Source organism: Colletes gigas, unplaced genomic scaffold, assembly GCF_013123115.1.
Source record: "Colletes gigas isolate AHSC1104 unplaced genomic scaffold, ASM1312311v1 Colletes_gigas_Sc00023, whole genome shotgun sequence".
NCBI classification, from domain to species: domain Eukaryota; kingdom Metazoa; phylum Arthropoda; class Insecta; order Hymenoptera; family Colletidae; genus Colletes; species Colletes gigas.
This window is the reverse complement of record NW_025106652.1, coordinates 3,272,215-3,298,057: the sequence shown is the minus strand read 5'-3', so window position 1 is coordinate 3,298,057 and position 25,843 is coordinate 3,272,215. Positions and strand designations below refer to the sequence as shown.

The 25,843-nt window shown below is 42.1% G+C and overlaps 1 protein-coding gene across 1 annotated transcript in view; it reads left to right on the top strand.

The window, feature by feature from the left end:
* Positions 1-24,285, top strand: part of LOC122401304 (sonic hedgehog protein A) — a 75,306-nt gene extending 51,021 nt beyond the window's left edge. The window contains exons 2-3 of the mRNA XM_043403369.1: positions 18,933-19,194; positions 23,606-24,285. Coding sequence (XP_043259304.1) covers positions 18,933-19,194; positions 23,606-24,285 — 942 coding nt within the window. The remainder of the gene's footprint in view (positions 1-18,932; positions 19,195-23,605) is intronic.
* The last annotated feature ends 1,558 nt before the right edge of the window (positions 24,286-25,843 follow it).

Below are 25,843 nucleotides of genomic sequence, written 5' to 3'. Positions count from 1 at the left end.
ACTTTATCGTACTTCCTGCAATCGAGGATGATGTGGTTAATAGTTAAGGGTGTGCTGCCAAAGAAATTAAAACGATAGATACTCGAAGAGATTTGTAGTGTAATGGAAATAAATGTTTATTCATTCTCTTATAGAAAACTACGGTGAATTTTCAAAAATTCAGTAGAATAAATTTTTTTAAATTTTTATTAAAAATTACTTATTATTGAATATTTAAAGGAAGATTATATTTAGGGATTGAGACAACCCTCTACGAAGCTCCCGTTTCATTAATTCTGTTAATAAATATATTCTGTCTAATAATAATACAGGGTGCAACGTTTCGAAGTCTTGAATTAAAATCAGGACATAAATATGGCACGAGAAATTTGACTAGAAATACAAAGATGACGAGTTAATGCACGAACCGTGATCGGATGACTAAACAATCCTCGATGTTGATAATAAAAAATGTCAGCAAAAATTCAGCAACTGTCAATTAGACATCGGTTTGGTGTAATATCTATTATTAATTATAAAAACGAACTAACGATTTCAAGTCTGAAGTGAAGGTAATAACACAGGGTAAACGAGACAGAGTAGTAAGACAGGATGATAACGCAGACGGTTGCAACACGATACCTTCAAACACATTGTGACGAAATGCAGAGACATCGATTAAGGTGCCCGAATGATGAAACTCGGTAGTCATGTTTCAGTGCTTGATACATCGCTATGAGAATGACCTATTACGCAGAGAGTGTATAGTACAATACCGACGTAGGCGTAAATTAACAATTTGAACGTGTATCACGCGAGACCTGTTTCGAATTTTCCAGATTCGAAGCACACCCTTTGGGACGACACAGGGAGAGACCGACTCAACATGGAACATTCGCCTACGTGACCTGGCACGTTACGAGCATATTTACTTAATAATTATTATAATTGTGTATATTTGAGCGCGAAACGATATTCTGAAACGTTCGGTTGAAAATTGCCATCGCCTTCAGCTACGAACCCCGAGAAACTCGGTTAATGGTTCCGATTAAGTTCAGCGAAAGGTCCGCGTGTATCATCAAGTAAACGACTGCATTAAACGCAGTCGGTGTTCCCGGTTGTTGCACACCATCGTTTATTCGCGCGAACAAGAGTCGCTCCCGGGCAATTAAGACGTCAACCATCTTCCACGGACAGTTACTGTCCTTGTATCGACCCTGCACACTGTCGCGACTAATTAGCTGGCTACCGATTAATCGTTCGGATTAATCGCTCGTTAATTTCTGCGCGAAATCGTTCGAGATAACAGTTTTCGAGGAAAACTCGCGACGGGAATCTGTCGAGCAGTCCTCTGGTTCCATCGAACCGAGATACGTAACAATTTGTAAAATATAATATTTTCTGGCTGTATTAGATGTTTGTATGTTCCGTATTGGATGTAGCGAGGGCGGCAGAACGAGTGTCAGTAGTTCAGGTCGATGCATCGTGCGACGTTAAAGGGCACAACATGTTTGACGTACGAAATGTGTATCTACTTGCGTGTGAATTAATGTACACGCTTCTTTTAGGGGAAAATTGGGCTGCAAGGGGGTTTATTAAAATTTGACGTATTATCAGGTGCTCAATCTCAGTGACAAAAATCAAATGAAATGTTCCTCAAACGCAACTTGAATCTAAATGAATATCAAAATGGTATCCAAAAATAATCAGATGAGTAACGATCTCGAAATGGCTCCCTGCTGATGAACGACATCGACTAAAAGCCGATTATTTTCTCAAGCCCCATGAACAGCGAATTCCTGCTATTTCCAGATAAACAAACTTTGCCATACACCGCGAACAAGATACAGGAATAAGGCAGAACTGACCTTTGTCTTCGAATGGATGCCATTGAACGAAATCATTGGCTTTGACCTTCCACGAAAGAGAACCTTACGAGCATTGATCAAATCGCGAATTTAGAACAGGGCATCCGTCAGTATTCGGTTCTAAATATATTCTATTTATACGTTTCCGCTCTACCTCTGCTTCGCGATGTAGAGGTTCAGTCAGATCTTTTATCTAAAAATCGACGTTAAGTTTACATTGTCCCAGTCAGGAATTTATGTAATATATTTATAGTTGAATAGTTGATCACTTTCCATGTTTAAAAAGTTTCTATTTTCGTTCAACGAACCACAAACGACCATTCATTAGTAAGAAGCTACACTGTAGGATGCAAATTACACGAATATCCAAACACTCGGTTAATACACAAAATATTCCAAGAAAAGGAGACCGGGGTCAATAGTAACACAGGGCAATTATAATACATATGATACAATACTATAATTGAAGTACATATATCCATATATTAACAATACAGTTACTAAATAAACAAATATATTGAACGAAATTACTTTTCGATGTTGTAAAATAGTAGTTTCTTAGTGCGTTAAAATTGTGATATAAATATTCCTCGTGCAAGTAAGTACTTTTTTCTCTTAATCTTTAGTCTCATCTTTTAAAATGAAATATTAATCGTTAATTAGTATTACTTGGCACACAATAAAGTAACGGCGAGCGAATACTGTCAGATAATTAGGTAACATTTTCATATAACAATTTTTATTCCAAGTGTAATACTTTTTGAGTTATCGTATTCAAAAGTCAAATAGTTACTATTGACCACGGTCTCTCCTACAATATAAATTTGAAAAAAAATTCGATACGTAGACCCAGTCTAAGCGTGCATAAGCTGTTAATAAAAGAAGCAGACACGATTCGTGACACGTTGTGCCACTTATGACCCCCCCCCCAAGAAACATAATTGAAGATTTACAGTGTATAGAATAGTCTCTATAAAATGTCGCGTGTCTCTTTCGCTCAGGCTCAGTTTCGTTGCTTTCTTTTTCGGGTGGCTCGAAAGTGACCAAGATTCGAGGTCTCGTAATTTCCGTTAGACGACGGCTCGCGTTTGCTGCAATTAATAACAGTCATCGCGCCAATCTACAAGGAGAAAACACGCCGATTACCCGCTACTTGTATGCACTTGTGATTCGATTAAATCGTCTCGGTACGTGCATGTAATTGCTCGGGTAGTTTTATCGTTCTGATTTGTGGAACGATTATCCTGTTAGGGTACCGATGTAAACGGCCCGTTTTTTGTTGCTGCCGCGAAGCACTCGATTAAATAACCAGTCAATGCAGAGCCGGCCGATATATCGACAAGCAAGACTGTTACTTTCACTGGAACATTGATTTTCTCTGCGCACCGAGTCGCGGTTTAAATGCCATCGTGTGTAATTTGCAACCTTGCTCTGTTATTTCCACGCTCGAAACCGCCGGAGCGGCGTAATCCGTAGAAAATATGCAGAATTAGTTGTGCATCTTATTCGATCGACAATAAAAAAAGAATTTAAACGACACGACGATGTTTACTGTCGACGCTATTTCGTTTTCTCTAGCGCAACTGCACTCTCTTTTCAAAACGACACTGTGGCGTTATATTTCATTTTCATTTCCATTGGGTGCATTGCTTCGTTACTCTTCGTTAATCTTTCTTGATGTCATCTTTTATCTGATCGTTAAAAACTAAATTAAATTAAATTCAAATTCAATAATAGATATTTAACAAAAGTGCTGAGAAAATAGATGACGCGTGACATGATAGAACGAACACTGAGATGTTTAATTTTCAGCATCTCGATTCGAAGCATGCAAAATTAGCTACCATTTCAAGCTACATTTTATTAACACCATCGCTTTTAAGAGCGCTACTAACGCGATTACGTTAAATATTCACGTCCCCATAGTTCGCTGAAAGAGTATCATTCTGCAGAGTCGTTGAACTATTCCCAAATAAGGTCGCCGAACTCTCGATATGCGTGCAGCGAATCGAAGCGTTGGGGGGCCATTTTGTAAATCGCGAGGATCGAGCGGTAAGGACGAAATTCGTCCGACCGACAGAAGGGAACACGGACCGGGGATGTAAAACAGCGTGGGAGGGTGATATAATTTTCTGATTTAGGGGCACGTGACACCGTCGTCACGTGTCGGTGGACGTCGAAGACGACGATTAAAAGCTCGTTAGGTCGGACGCGCACCAGGCATTCCTCGTGCTACGCGATAGATTTAAGGCTCGTTCACAGGGTAGGTCCCCGGGGCTCGACGTAGCGGAGGCCCCACAGAGATAGGATCAGGCTGCTACATCCTACAGGATCGTGGCGAGCCAGCCCCGGCCACGGTATCTAATCTGGCCACTTTCGGAGCCGCGGGTAGCCGTGTTTTGGCCGGGGATCGTGTTAAGGGGATTTACATTCATTTCGATCCTAATAACCCGATCCCTCTCGGATCCCGATTTGGAACACGATATCCGTCCTCTCCGTGTACGTATGCCCGCCCTTTCCACTTCTTCCCGTCTCGCTTTCTGCCCGTTTGTTCCTTTCCTTCTCTAATCCTTCCTCTCTTCGTCCTCCGCGTTCACCGTGGTCAGCGCGACGAGCTTTTAAAGTTAAGGACACCCGGCGTCCTACACCTTTCACCCACTTGCGTGAGTTATTTCGTGACTTTTCGGGGCTTCCTACGCCGCCGAAAGCTGTTGAAAAGGCCGGACGTTACGTCAATTTTATTTATAGACACCCCTTCTCCCTTCTTCACGCGTGAAATTTCAAGTTTAAACGCTTCGTCGTCCCGATAACTAACGTCTGCGATCGTATTAAATATATTCGAGGCAAAAGGAATCAATGGAACTGATCTCGAAACACAGTAGAGTTCCGATTATCCGGCACCCGGTATATTTACCCCGACTATTCATTCAAAGAAGTCACAAACGCATCCATTCAGTAGTGATGTCGATACTAAATAATTGATGAATAAAGCGTAAGAATTTTATATATTTTATTTTTTACTACGAAATTATACAATTACATTACCCATGGTTACGTTTATTAAGAATGAAAAACGAATTTTTAAGAAAAATTCACAGATGGTAGGTGCTGAAATTTTTTGGCAAAAAAAATTTTTTCAAATCGTTCTGAAAATATGATTTTTGGTTAAAGGAGTCAATTACAATCACTTCTAGTGAATACATATACCCCCGAAATCTTACGCATTTTCGAGAAAAGCATTCAGGGAGGTGGACAAATTTTTCATTGAAATTGAAAAAATTATTTTCAGTTGCGGAAGTCAATTACGGAAGTGAATAGGCATATCCTCGAAATCCTAACCACTTTCGAGAAAAAAAATTCTTTAGCAAAAATATAATGTGTGGTCAGTAATGTTTCTGCAATTTAATTTTCTGTCTCACTTCCTCTTGTGTTCATTTCTGTAACCTGTAACCTGACTCAAAAATGATAATGCAGCTCTAGAGCCCGAGAAAATTGGGTCAAAAAAATACATTGAATCTAAAATCTACTCATATACCTCGTCTGTGATTATATTCCTCGTTTTTGTCACTTCATATGTAGACATAGTCCAATTAACCGACATATATGATTTTCGGCATTGCCTCAGTCCTGCGTATGCTGAATAATCGGAATTTTACTGTACAGTAATTTTATTTTGCTTCGAACGTACGCATTTATTTTTCTAAACACTCTGGTCATCTATCTTTAATAGAGTCTCGACGTACTAGGTCGACGGTTATTTTCTTCTTAAAAAATTTAATTAAAAAACGTGATGAACGAAGAAAGATAAATCTGGGAACAACGAATCGCAGTCAGCGTGAAACGCGACGAACGTGTTCGAGTGTTTTCACGATTCGTAAAGCTGGATAGAACTGTTCGTCTTGTCCGAGACATTTTGATGAAAAATTCTAGCTGATGATGTATAACTTCTCAGTAGTTAATCACGAACAGTGTATTAATAGATAAGAAACTTGACATTGTGATCAAATGACTCGTTGCTATTTTACGATACTTGGTTTCAATATACATCACAGAGATATATCCATGAGTTGCTCCAAGAATATCTTGTTGGGATTTGCATACTTAAAATAAGTTCAGCCGATTCTATCGATTCTCTAGGGCCTATACGGCTTCACCAATTTCCCTTATGTGTTTGAAAACTATCACTTCCATGTAATCGTTCTATGACGTTAGTCTGACGTAAATTTGCCTGAATTATTGTCCTCGAATTTTCTTTGGCTTCTATCAATGAATCTAAACAAGTTTCTAGGTAGTTTACGTCCAATATACCATAGCTTGTCCTCGTTTCTTTATTAACGATGGAAATAATTTACAGCTTCCACTAAACCTTGTTACCCAACCGTTGCGTTTGATATCTTGATTCTGATTCTGTAAACCATTTGCAAGGTCGGTTACCAATATAGCTATTTCTTGACCAATATAAGTTCCTTTACTAACAAATCTGGAGGATTTATACGTTAAAAAAGAAGTGTGCCATTGGTTACAAAATTTACTAAAAATTAGAACATTACGATTCTAAAAGCAAACAACTTACATGGGTCGAAATGGACTTTGGGTGAGTCGAGAAAAAAAATCTTCGTTGGTAATCTGTCCGTTCCATTGATACAGAAAATTCAAATTCGTTCAGCACTCGGTTGGAACGTTAACACTGAACTCCAGGGCCTTTCGAAGCAAAGACGGTCGTCTCAAGAGGAAGATTGATCTTAAGCGCGACGCAAAGGAAAACATTAAAGGTACACAGTAGCTTCATCCTCGCATGCAAACGTTATCCGCAATTAGCGTCGAGTGGACACTTCATGTGTTACAACCTAATGCTTTCTCACGGTTGGCCTCATTCTTCTCGTCCTATTCGAATTCCTTCGCGTTTGAGCATTGTGCCTTCGACCTTTAACCTCGGCGGCGCCGTTACTTGTGTCAATAACGTCTTGGCTTTCTTCGGGAGAATGCAAAAAACGCTCCGTCTTTAATGGTCTTCTTGTGTCCGCTTGTTTCGACTTTATTGCTTTCCTCGACATCTTCCGCGTCTGTTTAGAGTAGGTTCCAACTCCGAGTAGTTGTTCTCGTAAATCTATTCCACTTCGCGATAATTCCTCCTGCGTTCTGCCGACCCGGTGAAAGTCTTTCGAAGAAGATGCGCGCAGTAAATGCCTTCTCGCGCGAATAGTCAATAATGACTGAACGTTAAAGACGTTTTAAGTGTGCTTGACGTAATTGAGAGAGTTTCTGCGTCGACGATTATTTGCATCAACTGGAGTAATCGCAACAGTCGACGGCAACGTAGCTCCGAATGTTTAAAGAATTATTTATAAATTAATACCGTGCCGTTTATTTATTTTCAGAAATAGGGGGACCATGCGTTTTATCAATTTTTATTTTTCGGGAGATTAGGATGCGTTTGGAAAAACTGCCTTCACGACACTACTCTGGTCCGGTACTTAATATAACAAATTTTGTGATAGAACATTTAACAATTTATCTCTTCTTTAAATCGTGTTTTACTCGAGAAAAGAACGAACGCGATACTGTTTCTTTATTATAAGCTCGGGCACGTTCCACTGGTATATTTTTTTGCGAACAAGATTCATTTATAACGACATACTCGCTCGGAAACCATCCGTCGACTCTAGAATGGAATTTTTTAGATATTGCAGACTTTACAAGGCAGTATGAATATACAAATAGAAAGATGTAATATTTTTTAGATAATTACTTATGAGAGTTATGAAATCTTAAAATTTCTTACTCGTTTCATAAATGTTTCTGAGCGTTACAAATAAATTACTAATAAAAAAGGAAAAGCAAAGAAGAGAAGAGCCTAATAGAAATAAGAGTCGACAATTCCCAAATACTTCCCACGATAACGTTCGTGTAGAGGATCCAAGCCAGCGAACGTTAACGATCACTGTGCATAGCCTTCTGAAAGTGATTTAGAATCACCGTACGAACGTTCCTATCGAATAGGAACGTTCAGAGCTCCCGAAATCTATCTCGTACAAGTATCGTCGTGTGAAAGGGCTGTTAGGGTGCCTGGTTCGTACAAAAATGTGACGGGGAAAAAAGGACGTACGAAACGCTGGACGATAAGGTCGAGGAAACTGTTGGCGTCGAAACATCCGGCTCCGTTTCGGGCCCGGTCGGCGAGGGGCCCATCGTCTAATGCGACTCGATGAGAAATAAATGAAAAGGTCCGTCGAGGAAGGAGGAAGCTGCGAGATTGAGTGCCGAGGCACTGGAAGCGACGAGGCGTGCTTTGATCGCGGTGGACGAGGCTTCATCACCCATGGTCGCCTTCGTGGATCCTGTCCTGTCGACGACGGGCGTGATGTGCCCCGGGGCCAAAACAACACGCCCCTGTTCTCTCCTTCTCTCGTCAATCTCCACGCCAGCTAACTTCGCTCGCCCTTCGCCTTCCGCCGCGGTAATCCCGTTCCCACAGACAAAAGGGCCTCGCGGCCCGTCGACTTCGATCTTCTTCCACCACCTCGGCTTGCGTACCCGTGATCGTGTCCACCGTGCAGGTATGTAATAAGGATGTAACCCGAGCTCCTCGGGACACGGGACCGACTGCGATCGGTTCCACGACAGGTTCGAGGCTCCCACACGATCGCGTACCGATCGATCGCTGTTTCTAGGAAAACCGCCGCGCCGGGAACACCGAGCTGAAAATTAGCCCCCGGTCTCCTTTCGCGGCCCCCGCCCCTCCCCTTCTGTTCGGCGATCGAGCCCCCAGAATTATGGGCCCGACACTCCGTCGATGATCCACGGCCAAAATGCTATTTCTCGATGCAACGCGGTTCGAACCAGTTACGATCGGTTAAATTAATTTTAGAAAAATTGACAGGAAACGATGATTGCTAGACCGCGGACGTTTATGCAAATGCATGTGTTTCTAGGGAATAGATGACAGAGTGAAAACTAAATAGAAGTTTGTTTCGTCGGTAGAGGTCCTTGAAAATATATTTTGTATTTTTCATATGGTATATGTTTTGTATATTTTTTACAAGAACATATGTCATATGTGGGCTTCTGAATATCTATTTCAATTTACTAATTCAACGTTTGTATACAAAACATATGCAGTTATATTTATACATTTCGTGTTTACCTATAGTGAATCATCAGTGGTTATAATATTTAAAATTAGTGAAAATTTTACGAGGTCAGATTGGTAAAGAACCTAAAACAATTAAAACATGCTACTTCAGTAAATTCAAATATGCCCCAATCACGTCTTATGATGTTGGGCGTTCGTTCTTAGTCTATAAATTGACTTCAAGCTATAAACGTCATCAACTAAACCTTGACAATATTGAAAAAATACTCGTAACATACTGTAATTTAAATTATAATTGATTAATATTATGCTTAAGTAATAAAATTATTTGAACATATTTTGAGTATATTTTGCATAATCCTGTATATTTTGCCATATTTTATTGACATATACGTCCCCAGTGTACTGATTACAAAACTGTCAATTTCGTTTTAATTTTAGGTCGTTCCAGCTATATTCTGTTTAATCTTTGTACTTTGAAACATTCTATTTTATTCAAGATAGCATTTCTGTGATTCAACCCTTACGACGTAGTTTGTTTTGTTTTGGAAAAACGTGAAATTTTGGTAAATTGTCACGGTACATAATTCGAACCTGGTGAAGTTAATTCTATAAAAATTAGCAGGAAACGCTGATTACAAAACTGTCGACTTCGTTTGAATTTTAGATCGTTCTAGCTATATTGTGTTTAATCTTTGTACTTTGAAACATTCTTTTTCGTTCAGAATCTCATTTTTGTGATTTAACTTTTATGGCGTAGTCGTTCGGATCTTTTTTCTGTTTTGTTTTAGAAAAACGTAAAACTTTGATAAACCGTCACGGTATATAATTCGAACCTGGTTAAAATGAGACAATGAATGCCTCCTTCGCGATGTTCGAAATCGTTCGAATGGCGTCCACGTTACCCACAGTGCCTGTATTACCCTGAATTCCGTTGTGCAACGAGGATGTAACCCAACCCACGGGCTGTCGGAGTGCCCGAAAATTCCACGCGTAGATTGAAATTCCCATCGAGGGCTTCCAGGAAGTGTCGTCTCGCTGTTCGTTTAATTCGACCGCGGAGAGAGTTCGCGCCAGACCGCAAATTGCGACAGCCTACGTCCTCCCCGGGCCAGGTTGTTCGAGCTTCGAACGAACAAAAGAAGCGATCGCGACCCGCCGTTCGAGGTCCACCGTGTTTGCACTGCTGATGCGCGGCGGTCGTGCACCGAGCAAATGAATGACTGGGAAAGAGAAGAGACCCCGAACGAGGCGGAATGAAGATGAAGAAGCGTGAGATAGGTCGTCGAGGCTCCGGGGTCGCACTCTTCAAGGCACGCTGGGTCCCATCTAGAGAGCTCGATAAACACTCGACGAAGCTCGCGTGATTCTTCTTCAAAACACGGGCCCCATTGTTGCCGTGTCATCTCTTCGGGCCCTGGGCCGTTGTCCTCTGACGCGTTACCGATCCTTCGATCACCTCCCAGACTTTCAGACACGAAATAGATCGCTTTTTAACTCGTCGTACAACAAATGATCCAGCTTAAAAAAAATATTCGTGGACGAGAGCCTTCGCGGACAATCCCGGAGGCGACAGTTTTACAATTTGGAATTCGTACACCGTGCAAGGTTCCCTGGGCTCTGCTTCGGGCGTAAATGGGTTAAAGCCTCGCGTGGAAAAAAATCGATCCGAGACATCTCACTGTCTGAGAATTCGAATTCCCGGCGATCAGCGGCCCGATAAAAGTCGACGTGTCGCAGAGGTGTCGAGGGATCCGTTTCCATCGAAGGGGAAGCGACTTCCTGGGAGATCAGCTGACGCCTGGGCGGTTCGTTTCGGGGCCCGGTGAATGGAATATCAAGAGCAGAGCAGAGGTGCCCGCTCTCTCCTCGGGCCCCGAATGTGGTCAGTACGAGGAGGTGACGAGTGTGAGATGGTGGGGGGACCGCAGGGGCAAGAAGGAAATAGGAGGGGAGGGTAGAGGCGAAGGAGGAATCGGGGAGAGGGAGAGGAACGAGCACGTTGAAACAAGAAGAATGGAATAAAAGGTTGGTCTGGCCGCGAAGGTGAAGCTGAGAACGGGACGGGGGAGGAGAAGGACTCGAGATGAAACCAGCGGGGGCGGGGCCCGAACTCTGGATGCTGGGATGGAGCCCAGTCCTCCTTCACCATCTTCGTTCATCTCGGACCCAACCCCCTTTTTCGATCAGAAGGAGGCCCATCTTTCGCTTTCTCTGCGCCTGCTGCTGTTTCTTCTTCTTGTTCGACGTCCTCCTCTGCTTTATTCTTAACTTCTTCCCTTGACCTTCTCACCTTTGCCCGACGTTTCCGAATGTCCGCGTCCCTCGAGTCGCGGCGACGTTCTTTTCCCCCGTGGATAATTTTCGTGGACGTGTTCCAGGCTGTTCGATGGCCAAACCTTAGGATTATTTGCTCGCCGATGGAGGAGCCCTTCTTGCGATGCTCTCGCGAATTTTAACGCGATTAACCTTTAAAGGCTCCGCTCTGGTAAAGAATTTCATTTTCATCTTTATTTATTTATCGTTGTTATAGTTTTCGTGCGTTACAGTTCGACGTCTACTGGTATTTATTGTTCCATAGTAGTTAAAAGAATAGAAACATACAAATTGTTTAAATTAGAAACCATGGAAGAAACGAAGACAATGGCGATGAAATTAACTGTAGCGAAATCTGGATTAAACTACTTTTAACGCGATTAACCCTTAAAAGCTCCACTGTGACAAAGAATTTCGTTTTCATTGTATAAATAAATAAATAATATGATATTTATTGTTCCAGACTAATGAGAAAAATAGAAATATACAAACTGTCCAAATTATAAATGGCCGTAATTTATGGCGATGAAATTAACTGCAGCCAAGGCTGGATTAAACTAGTTTTACCAATGTTAACTCTGTTTTTATTCTCATCAATATTTTCTCCAATATTATAAAAAAAAAATCGTCTACCGTTAAGGATTAATTTAAGACGATAAAGATTCCTGAGTTATGCTGGCTATTACTGGCTCTACATAAACGCTTCAGACAAGAAAACAGAAATAGATTCGCCGAGGAAATTTAATCTGTTGCCACAACTATTTGCGAGATTGCATAAGCTGGTAATAGGATCGGTACGAACAGGTTGAAGAGAGTTTATGTTCACTTATAACACAAGCGAATGCCTGAGTATTATTTCTAACGCTTCATGTTTATTTTATCTCTATCGAGAAACCAAGTGCGAAATTTATGGTCGCAAAGTAGTCTAGGTTAGGTCAGACACAGTCCTTCTATCCTCCAGGCTACGAACCCACCAGTGCGTTGCAGTAGTATAATTATGACCAGACACCGACATTTAATAAATTCCCAATAATCATTACTGTCCTGTTTCGACGGTTATCCAAGTGATCTAGTAAAATGTTATGATATTTTTGCAATTGTATTCAGCTGTGCAAAGTAGTTGTAACACGTTCATTTTATAACTCTATTATTTGAAAATTCTCAAGCAAAAGAACTCGTTGTTAAATATAATCCTTATACGATCAAGTACAAAATACTTCTACGACCAATAGGTTGAGAAACACTGATCCAGACTATATAGGTCGCATACAAGATTAATTAAAGTCCTAATTTTTCGACTACCCTTTCACATTTGTCTCAAGAATGTTAGACTTCGAATTTCCGAGGAACCCCGTCTCGTTTCGTACGAATTTAAAATATCCAATTACGAACATGGTGGTCTGTCCCGCGCAATCCTCGCGGTTCGTCACATAGAACGTTAAATATCAATGTTAATTATGTCAGAATGACTCTTCGAGTTCACTTAATTCATAATTATCTTTGACAAACAACCTTTAAAAATAAGTAGTTACGTTACGTGTAACGGTACTTCCGTGTATTACTCTAGAAACGATACGAACAAAAAGATTGCGCGCTAACATTTTAAATAAATTTTATCCCATTAAAACCTTGGAATCGTATAAATTGTGTAAAATCGAAACAACGTTACGGTAGTTATTAAACCAAGGGATGTCCCACGAAATGATTTCGGGGGTCTACTATACAGAATTGGAAAGATGATTAGCGGGACGGCATAGGAGCAAGAGGGGTACCCAACAAGGTTCAACCGTTCCCCATCTTTGACACGCCTTTAACCACCACCGTTCGGCCCTTGATGATCGTTTTGACCAATAATAAACGACGACTGGAAATATGTATGCACAGAGGCGTGATTAATTCACCGTGGCCAATCGTACCCCTATTCGATAACCTCTCCAGCATGTTAATACTAACGTTGAACTAAATTGGCGCTCCGTTAAGACAACTAAAGCTAGAAATTCGTAGGGATTTTAACAGATTTGTTAAGATCGTTTCAACGAAGCAGGCATTTTTCTTAAAATCTATACAGAGACAAAATAGTTTGAACATCCTATTGTTCGAATACATAAAATTACGAGTAGGGTATTTGACATTTTCGATTTTTGCCGCGGGAAAACGCGAGATTTCGTCGGCTCCGCGACGTCGCGAACACGAAGAGGAATGGACGCTCGTTGGAAATACAGAATTGAAATTGCTGGTCGGTTAAGAGGCAGCTGCGCGAGGATTAACACGGCCGGTTACTGAACGAGATAAGATACGGTGCATGTAAACGAGGTGTAAGTGATAGACGCTCGATAATTAACGGGTATCGAGGTGAGAGATGAAGCGGAGATAGGCTGCCAGAGCCGGGAGGACATTATACCTGTCGCATCCAGTCCATCATCGGCCAAAACTAGTTTGCTTTTTGCCTTTCATCCGCCTTTCGTGACGTCCGCCGGCGGAGGTGAATTCTTCCTCGCCGTGGGCTGGAAAATACTGCGCTTTATAGGTGCCATAGGCGCAACGATTTATTGCACGATGACTCGTCGAGTTGCAATCGTATGCGCCTCGCTGCGATCCAACGCGGGCCTCGTCGTGCTGTGCAGGTTGCACGGCCCCGCGCGCTTCGAAATTATCGTTCGTACGGTCGTGTGAACCAAACGCGAACGGTATTCTTATCTGGATAAAAATTTCGAGCAACGAATAAAAACTAAATGACGCGAAGCCTTAATAAAGCGTGTGGAAATTGTCGATTCGTACGAGCCGCTATCGTGGAAAAATAATTTTCTGTAAATCCATCTTGCAAAAATACTCTTCCAACGAGAAAACGGGAGACAGTTTTTCGTTATGGCCAATCCTCGAGTTAATAAAAAATAATTGTGGATACGATTCGTGAGTTTCGATAAGGTTAAAAAAATAAGTGGCGAGAAAGCAAAATGGGGGCTTTTCTCCAATACGAAAGTCGCTCACGGTTTTGAGGAAATTTCGCGCGCAGCTTTGTGTCGTGCCCTTTTTTTCATCCCCGTCTCTGCCTCCCTTTCGCCCTTGTGCCCCTAATGGATTACGGACCGGGCCATTTTTCACTCGAAATGGATTTTCATAAGGCCCCGACATTCTCGACTTTGCTCGACCGCGCGCATTCTCTGCCTATTCTCCGTTTCACTCCATCTCCGGTCCGCCAAAATGTTTGTAAATAGATGTAAAGTCTGGGAGGGGCTCTGGGGATTCCCCGCTGGGTGAACAAGGCGCCCCATCGCGCACCACGGTCGGTAAGTACATTTCTCGGGCTCTTCACCATTCTTCCCTCTCTTTATACGAAGCTATATCGGCCAACCTTTGTATTTCTTCCACCTCCTTTTACTTCGTCTCACTCATCCTCCCACTCGTCTTCGTTTCCGTTCGTTCTTCTCTTGTTCTTTCCCGCGTATCCTCCTCTTTTTCTTCGTTATTAGTCATCCCGTTTTTTTTCTTCTCGTTTTCTTCTTACCCGATCACGCACTTTGCGTGCTCTAGACTTCGTGCAAAATTCGACGACAACGCAAGCAATTTATTTCGGTTTCGTCGTTGTAGAAGGAAATTATTTTTCAACGTCTGGATAATATGGCGTTGGTAGTAGGAGAATATATTCTTTGGAAAAGAAATTTTCCATATCGATAAATCAAATACCAATTCATTCTCTACGTCAACGAATTGAATAGACTTCCGTTTACAAATCGCAACGCGAAGTTTACGGAACGTAAGAATATAAATTCTGCGAGCGAGGAAAGCGAACAAAGTGTTCTCACCCGAGCGAAATCCTCCATTCTTTCTTTTGAAAAATCAACTGTTTCCCTATGTGTTTGACGACGTGCTCTAGCATACCTGATTGTTAGCCGTGTAAATTATTAACACCCGTTCAAACACCGACTCCCTTCGGAAGCGATGATAAATCATCGGTATGAAAACACATTGTGTTTGCCCTGTGCACATCTTCGTTGAGTAAATTTGCGCTGGATCTCCGGCCGGGTACACCGTGCATACGCGAATTCGCTGGAAATCGTCGATAACTGTGAGAACGAAGTTAATTTCTAACGTCGACTGCGCCATTAAAGTCGCGATTCATGGTGACAAATCGGTCCCTAGGGTATCGTGGCTCTTCCGTGTGCCGAATCGATTATCATGCGGTGACGGTGCAACTATTCAGAAACGTGTAATCCGTTCGAACATATGGCACTTCCAGTTTGTCAATGGAAAAGGGAAACAATTCGGGGACAAAATGGAAAACATTTTTAAAACGAACTTGAAATCCTTTTAACGGTTGAAAGATATTTAATCTGTACGTTTCGAGAATTCGTAACTCTTAAAGCAATACAATGTATATTCTTTGCGTATACAAATTGAGTTGATTGAATTGTAAGATAAATGATATAAAATAAAGTTTTCAGATTACCTTTGTTCATTTTCAATTTATCAACCTTAAAAACCTCAATTAGTAGTGTAAATAATAGAATGTTTAAAGTAGTTAGAAAAAATGGTGGTAATATAATCTACTAAAGTATGAAAGTTTGATTTTAAAATCCAAATAAGCTAATATTTTTAATGGAACTATGACTGTAGCCCTGGTTCAAACAGTAGCCATTGTGATCACGTGGTGATTCTGCGCAGTGCAGCTGCGCAGTCGCGCCGGCGTGGGCCGCGGGTTATAAATTCGACGAAAAGACGTCGAGAAGGCAGCGAGGGAGAATTATGGCTGTCTATTAAACGCGATACCGCGGCACCGCGGTTACGGTGTCGTTCGCAGCGTAACGTTCATTCAGAGGCTAACCTTAATGGGAATTCATCCGACAGCCGACGGGCGTGCGATCGCGTGCACGTGACCGTGACACCGCGGAACGGACTACGGCTTTTCACCGGACGAGGATATTCGAAAAGGGCGGGTGCGGGGAGGGGTGAGGCAACGGGGGAAAAAGAAAACGCCAAGAGAAACACAACGAAGACGGAAGGAAGAAAAGGCGGGACCGGTCCCTCGAGCTGTCGTGCACGGCTCAATAGGGGCTAATTGCCGCAAGGAGAGCTGCAAATTCGTGGTATTGTAAGCCTCGTTTCGTTTCGTGCTCGCTGTCGAACCGAGTCACATTGTCGGCGTTCGCGGGCCCCGCGAGAGCCACGCTCGCCGTGGCTTAAGGCGGAGTTTCAATGGAAGGACGCGGGGCGAAATTCAACGTGGCACAATGGCACGCCGGCCAGGGAATTAACGAGCGTGCTCCGCGACTTCGCAGGGGATATTGAGAAAGATTCGGACGGTGTACGATCTCTTGGAGAAACGGCGACTGTGATTGGCATCCGGGATCGAGCAGGTGTTCTATAGGGTGAAAATTCGTCGGACTGAAAAATTGGTGGAAGACACGATGGATAAATTTCTAAATGAAAATATAGATTCAGACTTCGGTCCTTACTTGCAATAGTAGGTGAGACTGGGGTTAAATTATTCCGACGGTTGCATCTTTAAGATGAAAAAAGATAGCGTTGTGCTTCAGTTATTATGAAAACTAATCACGCCACGCTGTAGAACAATTTAATAGCGTCCATGACAGCTTCGACTAATCACAAAAGAAACGAAAATCTTAAAATAGAATAAAGTTAACAATAAAGTAGTCAGGAGTGAAAAAAGTAACTACATTATTTCCTAGACATTTTTTATGTTTTCTCGAAATTGAAACTTCTTGCCCCGGTCTCTCCTACTTGGTGTCGCGTCGAGATTCAGAAGGTGTCGTTTAAGTACCTATTGCGATAGGAGTGCTGGTAATTCTGGATCCGAACCTTTGATGATGGGAGAGGCCAAAGGGTGAATAATGTTCACAGAGTGTGGGTTAACTTGAGAGTCAAAGTACTCCAAGAGCTGGAGAAACTGAACAATTCTAGATGTCTATAACATTTTATGCTAAGAAACTACCCCTTACGCAGAGTCAATTTATCCAAAACCTCAATGATAGCAACATCGATGGCATCCCATCTGACTGTCTTCCCTGACCGATGTCCTCTGCTGTCCAACTATTCCTAATTCTAATTCTTACACTGGGAACTACCCCTCGCGCAGAGTCAATTTGTTGGAGACTCAATGAAAGCAGCTTGAATGGGACCCCATCCGGGTAGTTTCCCAAACAGCGTTCACATTTCCTGCTCGATGACCGATCGACCGCAGAAAAATCGTTTGGACTTGAACACGGTGAAAAGACCGGGGCCGGGAATTAGCTTCTTCCGCGCGCCCGGTCGAGAATAAAGCTGGCGAGAAGGCGGCGGCGTCAAGGGAGCCGCTTGTACGGGCTCGTCGAGGCATGACACGGCCCTGCGTGGGCGATTACCCCTCGAAAATCAACTTAAACACGGGCCCAGGACGGCTCGAAGGGATCCCCGACAATGCCGCCGCGGGTCCGCTGAATGGGGACCAACCGCCGCTTTGGGCTTCTCGCGCCCTCGATACGTAGCGTTCCGGATTAAACGGGGTTTACACGGGATCCGTGCTGCCTCCCGTGACACGAAGTCAGAGAGTATCCCTGTTGGTCCGTGTTTCCTCGCGCGCTGTATTGACCGGTGCCCCCGGGCGCTCGCGTATCCGCCAGGTAGATGGCCAAACAGAGGCATCCGGACGGAGAAAGAGAGAAAGAGAATCCGAGAAGAAAACGAGAAGAGGATCGCCGTGACCGAATGATCCCCCGATACCGGTCGTATTTATACTCCTGTTTGCCTCCTGATTCGCCACAGCCTCGACCCTTAAACAGCCCCCTCGACGGTCCTACTGTCCGTCCTGGTCACCGGTCAAAACACGCATCCGTTTCCACGGCGTCTCTTCTCGTTTACCTGCCGGTGACCAGGTTTACGCGCCGGTACCTTTTTCCGCGCGCATCCGCGTGAAATCGTCGGATTTTTGTCCTGGTTCCCGACTCTGACTCGTCACCCCCCGGGACAAATCGCGTTAAGCGGAACTTTGAAAAACGAGGACCCTGGTTCAATGGAAAAGGCGCCGAAGGACGCACCTTGGTCCGAGAAACGAGAAACTCATCGAGGACTCGAGTTGCACTCTGGTACGAATCTCGAGAAACGCCTTAAAAAATCGTCACGCTCATATTAGGCTTCGTAAGTTCGAGTTTCGTACTAGAACTTTCAGCAATATTTCAAACGTACCACGAAATTTTATATCGTCCTAAAATTTAGTTGATTGTTCGTACCTGTTGTTTAGTATCATGATATTTACAAATTGTTTACGAACCAATGTACGAGTGTACAAAGTAGGCGTGACATTTAACCGTTATTAATGCATTTATAAAAGAAATGATAGATCACAACTCCTATAGGACTTAAATTTTCTTTCACATGCAACCGTGCATTAATAAATAAATAGCTCAACTTACGGTTAGCCACTGTGGAACCAATTAGTATGTAAGTTCGGAATATAACTGTTCTCTGTATCTTAGGATGATTTACCCGATTTTACTAGAGATTTCCCAATCATAATCTTATTAATTAGTAAGCTCCGTGACCAATCATTAAGTTCTCTGCTTAAACTCGAAGAGTATACTTGGTACTTGCATAATGGAATGATCCTTTTAAGTCGCTGGTATCCAACTGCCTAATCACGGTCTCGTTATGAATTCAATAACCTCGGAAGTGATATGTTGCAGAGATGCAAGGAGAAGTTGAACACTCTCGCGATCTCGGTAATGAATCAATGGCCGGGGGTGAAACTGAGGGTGACAGAAGGATGGGACGAGGAAGGGAAGCACGCGACGGATTCGTTGCATTACGAGGGACGTGCCGTCGACGTGACAACGAGCGATCGGGATCGCTCGAAATACGGAATGCTGGCGAGGCTCGCTGTCGAAGCTGGTTTCGATTGGGTCTACTACGAGTCCAGGTCGCACATCCACTGCTCCGTTAAGTCTGGTCAGTATTTTCGATTATGTTTTTTATATTTTACCTAAGCTCCGTTACGAAGAGATGAGGATGAAAACAAAGCACAAACAGGATAGACTCAAAGATCTACCAAAAAATGAAATTTCTCATAGACCTCGAAAATTAAAAAATAAGATTCGATAAAAATTGTAATTACAATGATAATTTAAAGTTAAACAGTTTGAAGATAACATCTTTCACCAGAAAACCCCTTCGTAGTCCAAGAATTCATTTTAATAATAGCGATTAGCGATGTAATCTTATGGCGCCATAGTAGGGAATTAAAATTGTTTTTTATCCCAGAGAAATTATCTGTTAATCTCATTTTATGGAGATCTTGTCATCGATAAATCATATTATCGCTGCTAATCCGCATACTTCAAATGTGGCGTGTTTTCATTTCTCGCCTCGTCATTGTTGCTTTATCCATTATACGTCGAAATAAGTTATACTAATAAGTTGGTAAGTCACTAAACGAGTCACGTATTGATTTTATCACACGCCTTGTTGATCGCCTAATTTCTCTTTAAATCTCGCACGATGTTTGCGATGATTCGTCGTAGATCGTGAGCAGATATCGCGCCTTATCGACTCTACACGATTACGATTCTACTTAAATTTGTGAAACCAATGTCAACGGACTCTCTTTTTGCATTTTCGAGATTGGATTAAACAGTTTACAACAAGTATTGAAATTTTAAGAAAAGTAAAATAGAAAGATAATTAATAAAAACTATAATATTATTCTGATGCTAAACATTGTCACTATTCAGTAGCAAATCTAAATAACCCTAACAATTAAGTAAGTAATTAAATTTTAAACCCCAAGTTTTCCAACATTTCATTGATCGTTTGTATACTAAATTAGAGACTTCGACAAGTATCTCAGAATTTGTTCAGATTGTTCCAAACTCTAAAACAATAAAAAGTGACGTCAGGAAATGAAAGTTTAATTAAAATTTTTATATATTTAGTTAAATATTGTTTACCGGCTCTTTGCAAGGATTTGTGTACCATGGAGCACCACTGGTTCGCGAAAATTCTTTGCTCGGCGCGCTACTAGCTCCCTCAGTCACATAAAGTGTTCTGTTTTACCGACTTCCATAGATCGTCAGGGTATTGCAGAAAATGATCGCGTTGTTGGACGTAATTGTTCCACATAGTAAAATACAATTTGAGATACCAGTCTCTCGAAGATAATAGGGAATTTCGTAACAGCGCAATTATCTTACACATTGCCCGATCATTAGCAGTGGATGGAAATATTTTCTAAAATTCGAAATCAAATACTGGTGTTCGGCTACCCCTGGGAAAAATTTACATGAACGATTCTAGAGGCCAAAATAAGACGAAAATCAAGAATACCAATTAGTTGATGGAGGCTTCGTTACAAAGTTATTAACGTTTAAAGTTCCGCCTGTAAAATGGCAACCTGCGTACAGCTGCGTTCGCACGGAAGGTTACGGCAGGCCAGTGCTAGTGGTTCTCACGCAGCATGAAAACTTCTACTTACCGACGTTATCGATAACCTCAGATTTTTGTCTACTTATGGGAACGCGAACACCTTACGTTGAATAAGATTCAACCTGTCATATGTAAATCCAGAAGGGCATATCAAAACTCGCCCGACGAGATTTTCACGGAAAAAGGGTGAATGTCACTTCCAATACACAATGTTGTGCACAAAAATCACCCACACGCGATCATACACGCCCCACGATCGTCTACGGTGTCCGCAAGTGTCCACAAATAATCCTTTCAGACACTAACCACTATGCAATTAAATAAATACGCACCGCGATTATATTATTCGTGACTGTCTATGTGTACGTGTACCACGATTGTTCCGAGTTACTTACGAATAGAAATGTTCTTAATTTTTCAAATACACTTTAATTTAAAAATATAAAAAGGAATTCAATAAGTATTCGCTGACTGTTTATATTACTGTATTTCTTACATGCTACTTAATACATAACTGAATGAAATATGTCTAAAATGTATCTGGCATGCCGCAACCTTCCGCGCGACCGCAGCTGTAAGCAGGTTGCCATTCTACAGGCGGAACTTTAAACGCTAATAACTTTGTAACGAAGCCTCCATCAACTAATTGGTATTCTTGATTTTCGTCTTATTTTGGCCTCTAGAATCGTTCATGTAAATTTTTCCCAGGGTTCGCCGAACACCCTTATAATACTTTCAAGAATAATGATTAAAATCGTCCATTCTAATAGTGAGTGATTTTAGTCATCTGTGATAATGTATTTTCTTCAAAAATATTACATATATATTTAGATATATTTATTCTATTAATTTCTAGATTATTTTCTATTTTGCTACTTTCAATCATTTTTGTTATAATATTAATATGTATATACTAATTTTATAGAATTTCCTTCTTCCTCTACATTCAATAAAATAGATATTTCAATAGGAAATAGGAGCAGTTCATATTGATTCACGCATTCTTTCAAGGCTTTCCATTAAGAAATTATTGATGATGCTATTATGACACGAGCTTGACAAAAATTGCTGAAAAATGCTGCGCACGAGCGATCGGCTTGTCTCGTTGGCCGGTTAGGGCTCGAGTTTCAAAATAAATATCAATAAATCTAGGCGCGCCTGTCGGCTCGAATTAGATTCCAACGCAACGATCGCCGCGAAATCGATACGAGCCGAAAAAATGATATTCGGAGACGAGGTTTGGTCGTTGGACGCGAGTCACGATTTCAACGCCTGGTCGATTCTCGATCTTCTCCATCCTCGAACCCCTCATCGATCTCGTCAATACGAACGACCGTGGAAATCTCGTCCCGCGACATTTATATTGGAAAACAAGTTCGCTCGTATTTTCACAAGGGCGTAAAAAGCACCGATAGGGGTAGAAACATTTTATCGTCGCGTTAGGTCACTTTTCTTGTAAATCGTTTCAAGAATGTTGCCTCCGTGAAAACAAAGCCTTAAACGCGACGAAGAAACATTCGATGGTTAAGCCGGATCGATGGCGTCGCGCGACGGGATTTAAATTCAAATGAGGCCCGCCGTCGCTCGATCTCGTCAACGTAAAATGGTTCCCGAGGGAAATCGCGTCTATTCGCGGGAAACTCTTGCACGAAGTACAGCGCTATGTCGACGTCAGGTCCCAGAGTCGCGATTACCATGAGTTTCCCATGGTTATGGCTCGTTTCACACGCAGAGTGTTTTCGTCCGTGATGCTCATTCGTCTCGGCGACTCTCCCGATCGATGACGCCGCGTCGGCAGATACGATTACACGATCCAGCGATCTTGATCCCTTCCAATTCGAAAGCTCGTTCCATAGTTATGGATTTCATTGTTTCGAGGAATGAAATTTACGTAACGAATTTTTCACAAATTTTATAAACAATAGCATCGTCTATCGAAGTAACCCAGAAACCTTGCTTGGAGTGGGTGAAACACGACATATTCTTGAACCATACGTTCTACAATTTAAAATTTGTTTATACATCGCTCGATAATATCTATATCCAGTAATAGTGCAAATCTAAAATTTATTTCATATAGTAGAATTCCGATTATCCGACACCCGGTTATCCGGAATGTCCGAATAACCAGCATATTTACCACGATTATTCTTCGGTAAATGGATTATATTTTACACAAAGAAACAAATCAAATAAATAAAGGATAGGAATTTTATATATTTTATTTTTTATTAATACATCGTATTACTACATAACCTACTAATAATTGTGTTTATTAAAAACGAAAAACGAATTTTTGAGCAAAAATCGACAAGGGTACGTGCCTAAATTTTTCGGTGAAAAAAAATTTATTCAAATCTTTCTGGAAAAATTATTTTCGTTTGCGGGGGTTAATTACAATCATTTTTGGTCAATATACATTTTCCCAAAATCCTACCCATTTACAAAGAAAAAATTCTTTACCAAAAATATAATCCGTGGCCAGAAATTCTCTAATTTCATGTTCTGTCTCATTTCCTCTTGTGTTCGTTTCTGTAACCTGTTGAGTGACACGAAAATAGCAATGGGGCTCTAGGACCCGAGAAAAATGGGTCAAAAAAATACATTGGATGTAATGTCTACTCGAATATCTCGTCTGTATTTATATTCCTAGTTTTTATCACTTCATATGTAGGTATAATCCAATTATCCGGCATATTTGATTTTGCGGGCATTATCCCAGTCCCGAGTATGCCGGCTAATAAGAATTTTACTGTAGAAAGTTGTGTAAAATAAATAACGAATGTATTCTTCTAAGATTTCATAAATTTTGTGGTGGTGCAATCTTGGAATAATTTTCTCAAACTCTCAGAAACAGTCGTCTACTTTCACTCATTGCTAGTGCATCGCTAAAAAGTTATCTCAACCAATGCCTAATCAACCCTTCGTCCACTTTCAGAGTCCTCGTCGGCAGCAAAATCCGGGGGTTGCTTCCCAGGTAGAAGCCTGGTGCGGACCGAGGACGGGTCCGCGAAGAGGTTGGACCAGGTGCAGCTGGGCGATCGGATCGCCGCCCTGGATTCGCGCGGGGACATCGTTTACAGCGAGGTGATCGCGTTCCTGGACCGTGGCCTGACAGAGAGGAGGCAGTTCGTTCGACTGACCACGGAGACCGGTCGCGTGTTGACCTTGACGCCGGCCCACTTGGTGCCCGTGGAGGGCAGGTCGTCGATCTTCGCCGGCAGGGTGCAATCGGGCGACAAGATCCTCGTAAGGGATCCCGCGGACGAGAACGAGGTGGAGCATCGTCTGCGGTGGGACAAGGTCGTAGACAATCGACTGGTCCTCGAAGAGGGCATCTACGCGCCCCTGACGACGGAAGGCACTCTCTTAGTCGACGACGTGGTCGCGTCCTGCTACGCCTTCGTGGACAGCCAGGAGGTCATCCATTTCGCTTTCCTGCCGTACAGAGTCTGGACCACCGTCAAGTCTTTCTTCGCGAGGATCGTCGTCGAGAACACGAGGCACCCGGACGTCAGGCAGGACGCTAGGACGATAGAGGAAGGCATACACTGGTACGCCTCGTTCCTGTACTGGGTATCGTCGTACGTCACCCCCACCAGGATGCTTTATCAATGAGGGTCGATTCGGGAGGACCGAGAAATCTAGCTGTACGAAACGGACCGTGAAACGCGTCCGGGCGTTAGTCTCGTTACGTGAACGCTTCGAAGGACGAAGAGATTCCGTGCGTCCTGGATGAGAAGGGTTGAACGTGTACAGAACAAGCAGATCGTGATTCGAGGAGACGCGAACTCGTCTTTGGACAGAATGTCGGAGGCCCCTGCGCGTATGCAGTCTCTGTTGCTTCGCGACGGCTCGAGTCGGAGCGAAATCAACTGGCCGTTCAAGGACACTCCCCCCACTACGAATCAGACTAGAAACTCCCACTTTTACGGCACAGCGTCGAGCAAACTTTAATCGAAACAGCGATCAACCGATGGTTGATCGGGGAAAGTAATTGTTAGTGGTTTGCGACTATCGTTGGGTAAAGTAATCGTTACTCTTCGAACCATCGAAAACTTCTTACAACTTTCTTTTTAACGTGAATTATGTTTTAGAGCTATATTGCAGGAAAGTTTTTAAAAATAATATGTTCATGATCGTATACACGTTGGCAACGTTTTAGAGAATTTGTGAATTGAGAATTTGAAACGACCAAATTTCAAGACTTATCAAATTATATCTAGCTTGTCTACTCTAAGCTCGATATTGTCACAAAATTGTCATTATTTTTTTAGATATACATATAGGTTGCTGAATTAAGTTTTGTACTTAAATGAGGAGGAACTGATTTAAATGAATTTTTTAAACGCTCACGAAAGATATTTTCGATGATTTTAAACTGAACGTTATTAAAGGATCATTAATTTAATCATTATGGTCGCAACGAACTAACGATTAATTTAATTATCAATCGGCGCGAGCGTTTTACGATTAATTTCACTAATTGACTAAGGTTAGTCGCGTTGTATCAATTGATTAATGCTCGACTTTGATGTCAGCTTTCCTCTCTGATAAATGAAAAGCGTTTGCCTCCAGGTTTGCACGATAAGACGGAAGTTAGAGTGGAGGAGATAGAAAAATCGTGTGGCGGGGAGAGGGCCTTAGTGACCTCGAGCGGCCAATTCATTCTCATCACACTGCTGCCAGTAAATTGTATCTAGTTGGAGAGAGGACGGAAAAGAGACAGAGGAATCTTTCTCTTGGTAATTTTTTAAAAACGTACTCGAACGTTCGAAGACGGAAATGGATGTTAAAGAGACTCAAAGTGTTTATTGGGCCAATGACCCACCTCCGTTGACCGAGTGACGTGTAGTATACTAGATATTGTAGGACGAAAATAACGAAACGAAGCTTTAGAGAGGATCGGAGCTTTTCTCTTAATATTGTAGTGTGTGTATAATACGAGTATATAATATAAATGTTTTCCTTCTTCGTTCCTTGACGAATACGCACGCATCGTGTTTTCTGAGATGGATCTGCGCCAAAGCCCGGTTAATTGTGATTAAAAATGGATAAATTAATTAGGTCGAATCGTTGAACTGATAAAAATAAAAATTGAATACGCGTGGAAATTTTTTTCGAATCGCCGTCACCGCTTTGGCCAAACGTCTTTTAATTGTACAATCTCTGTTTA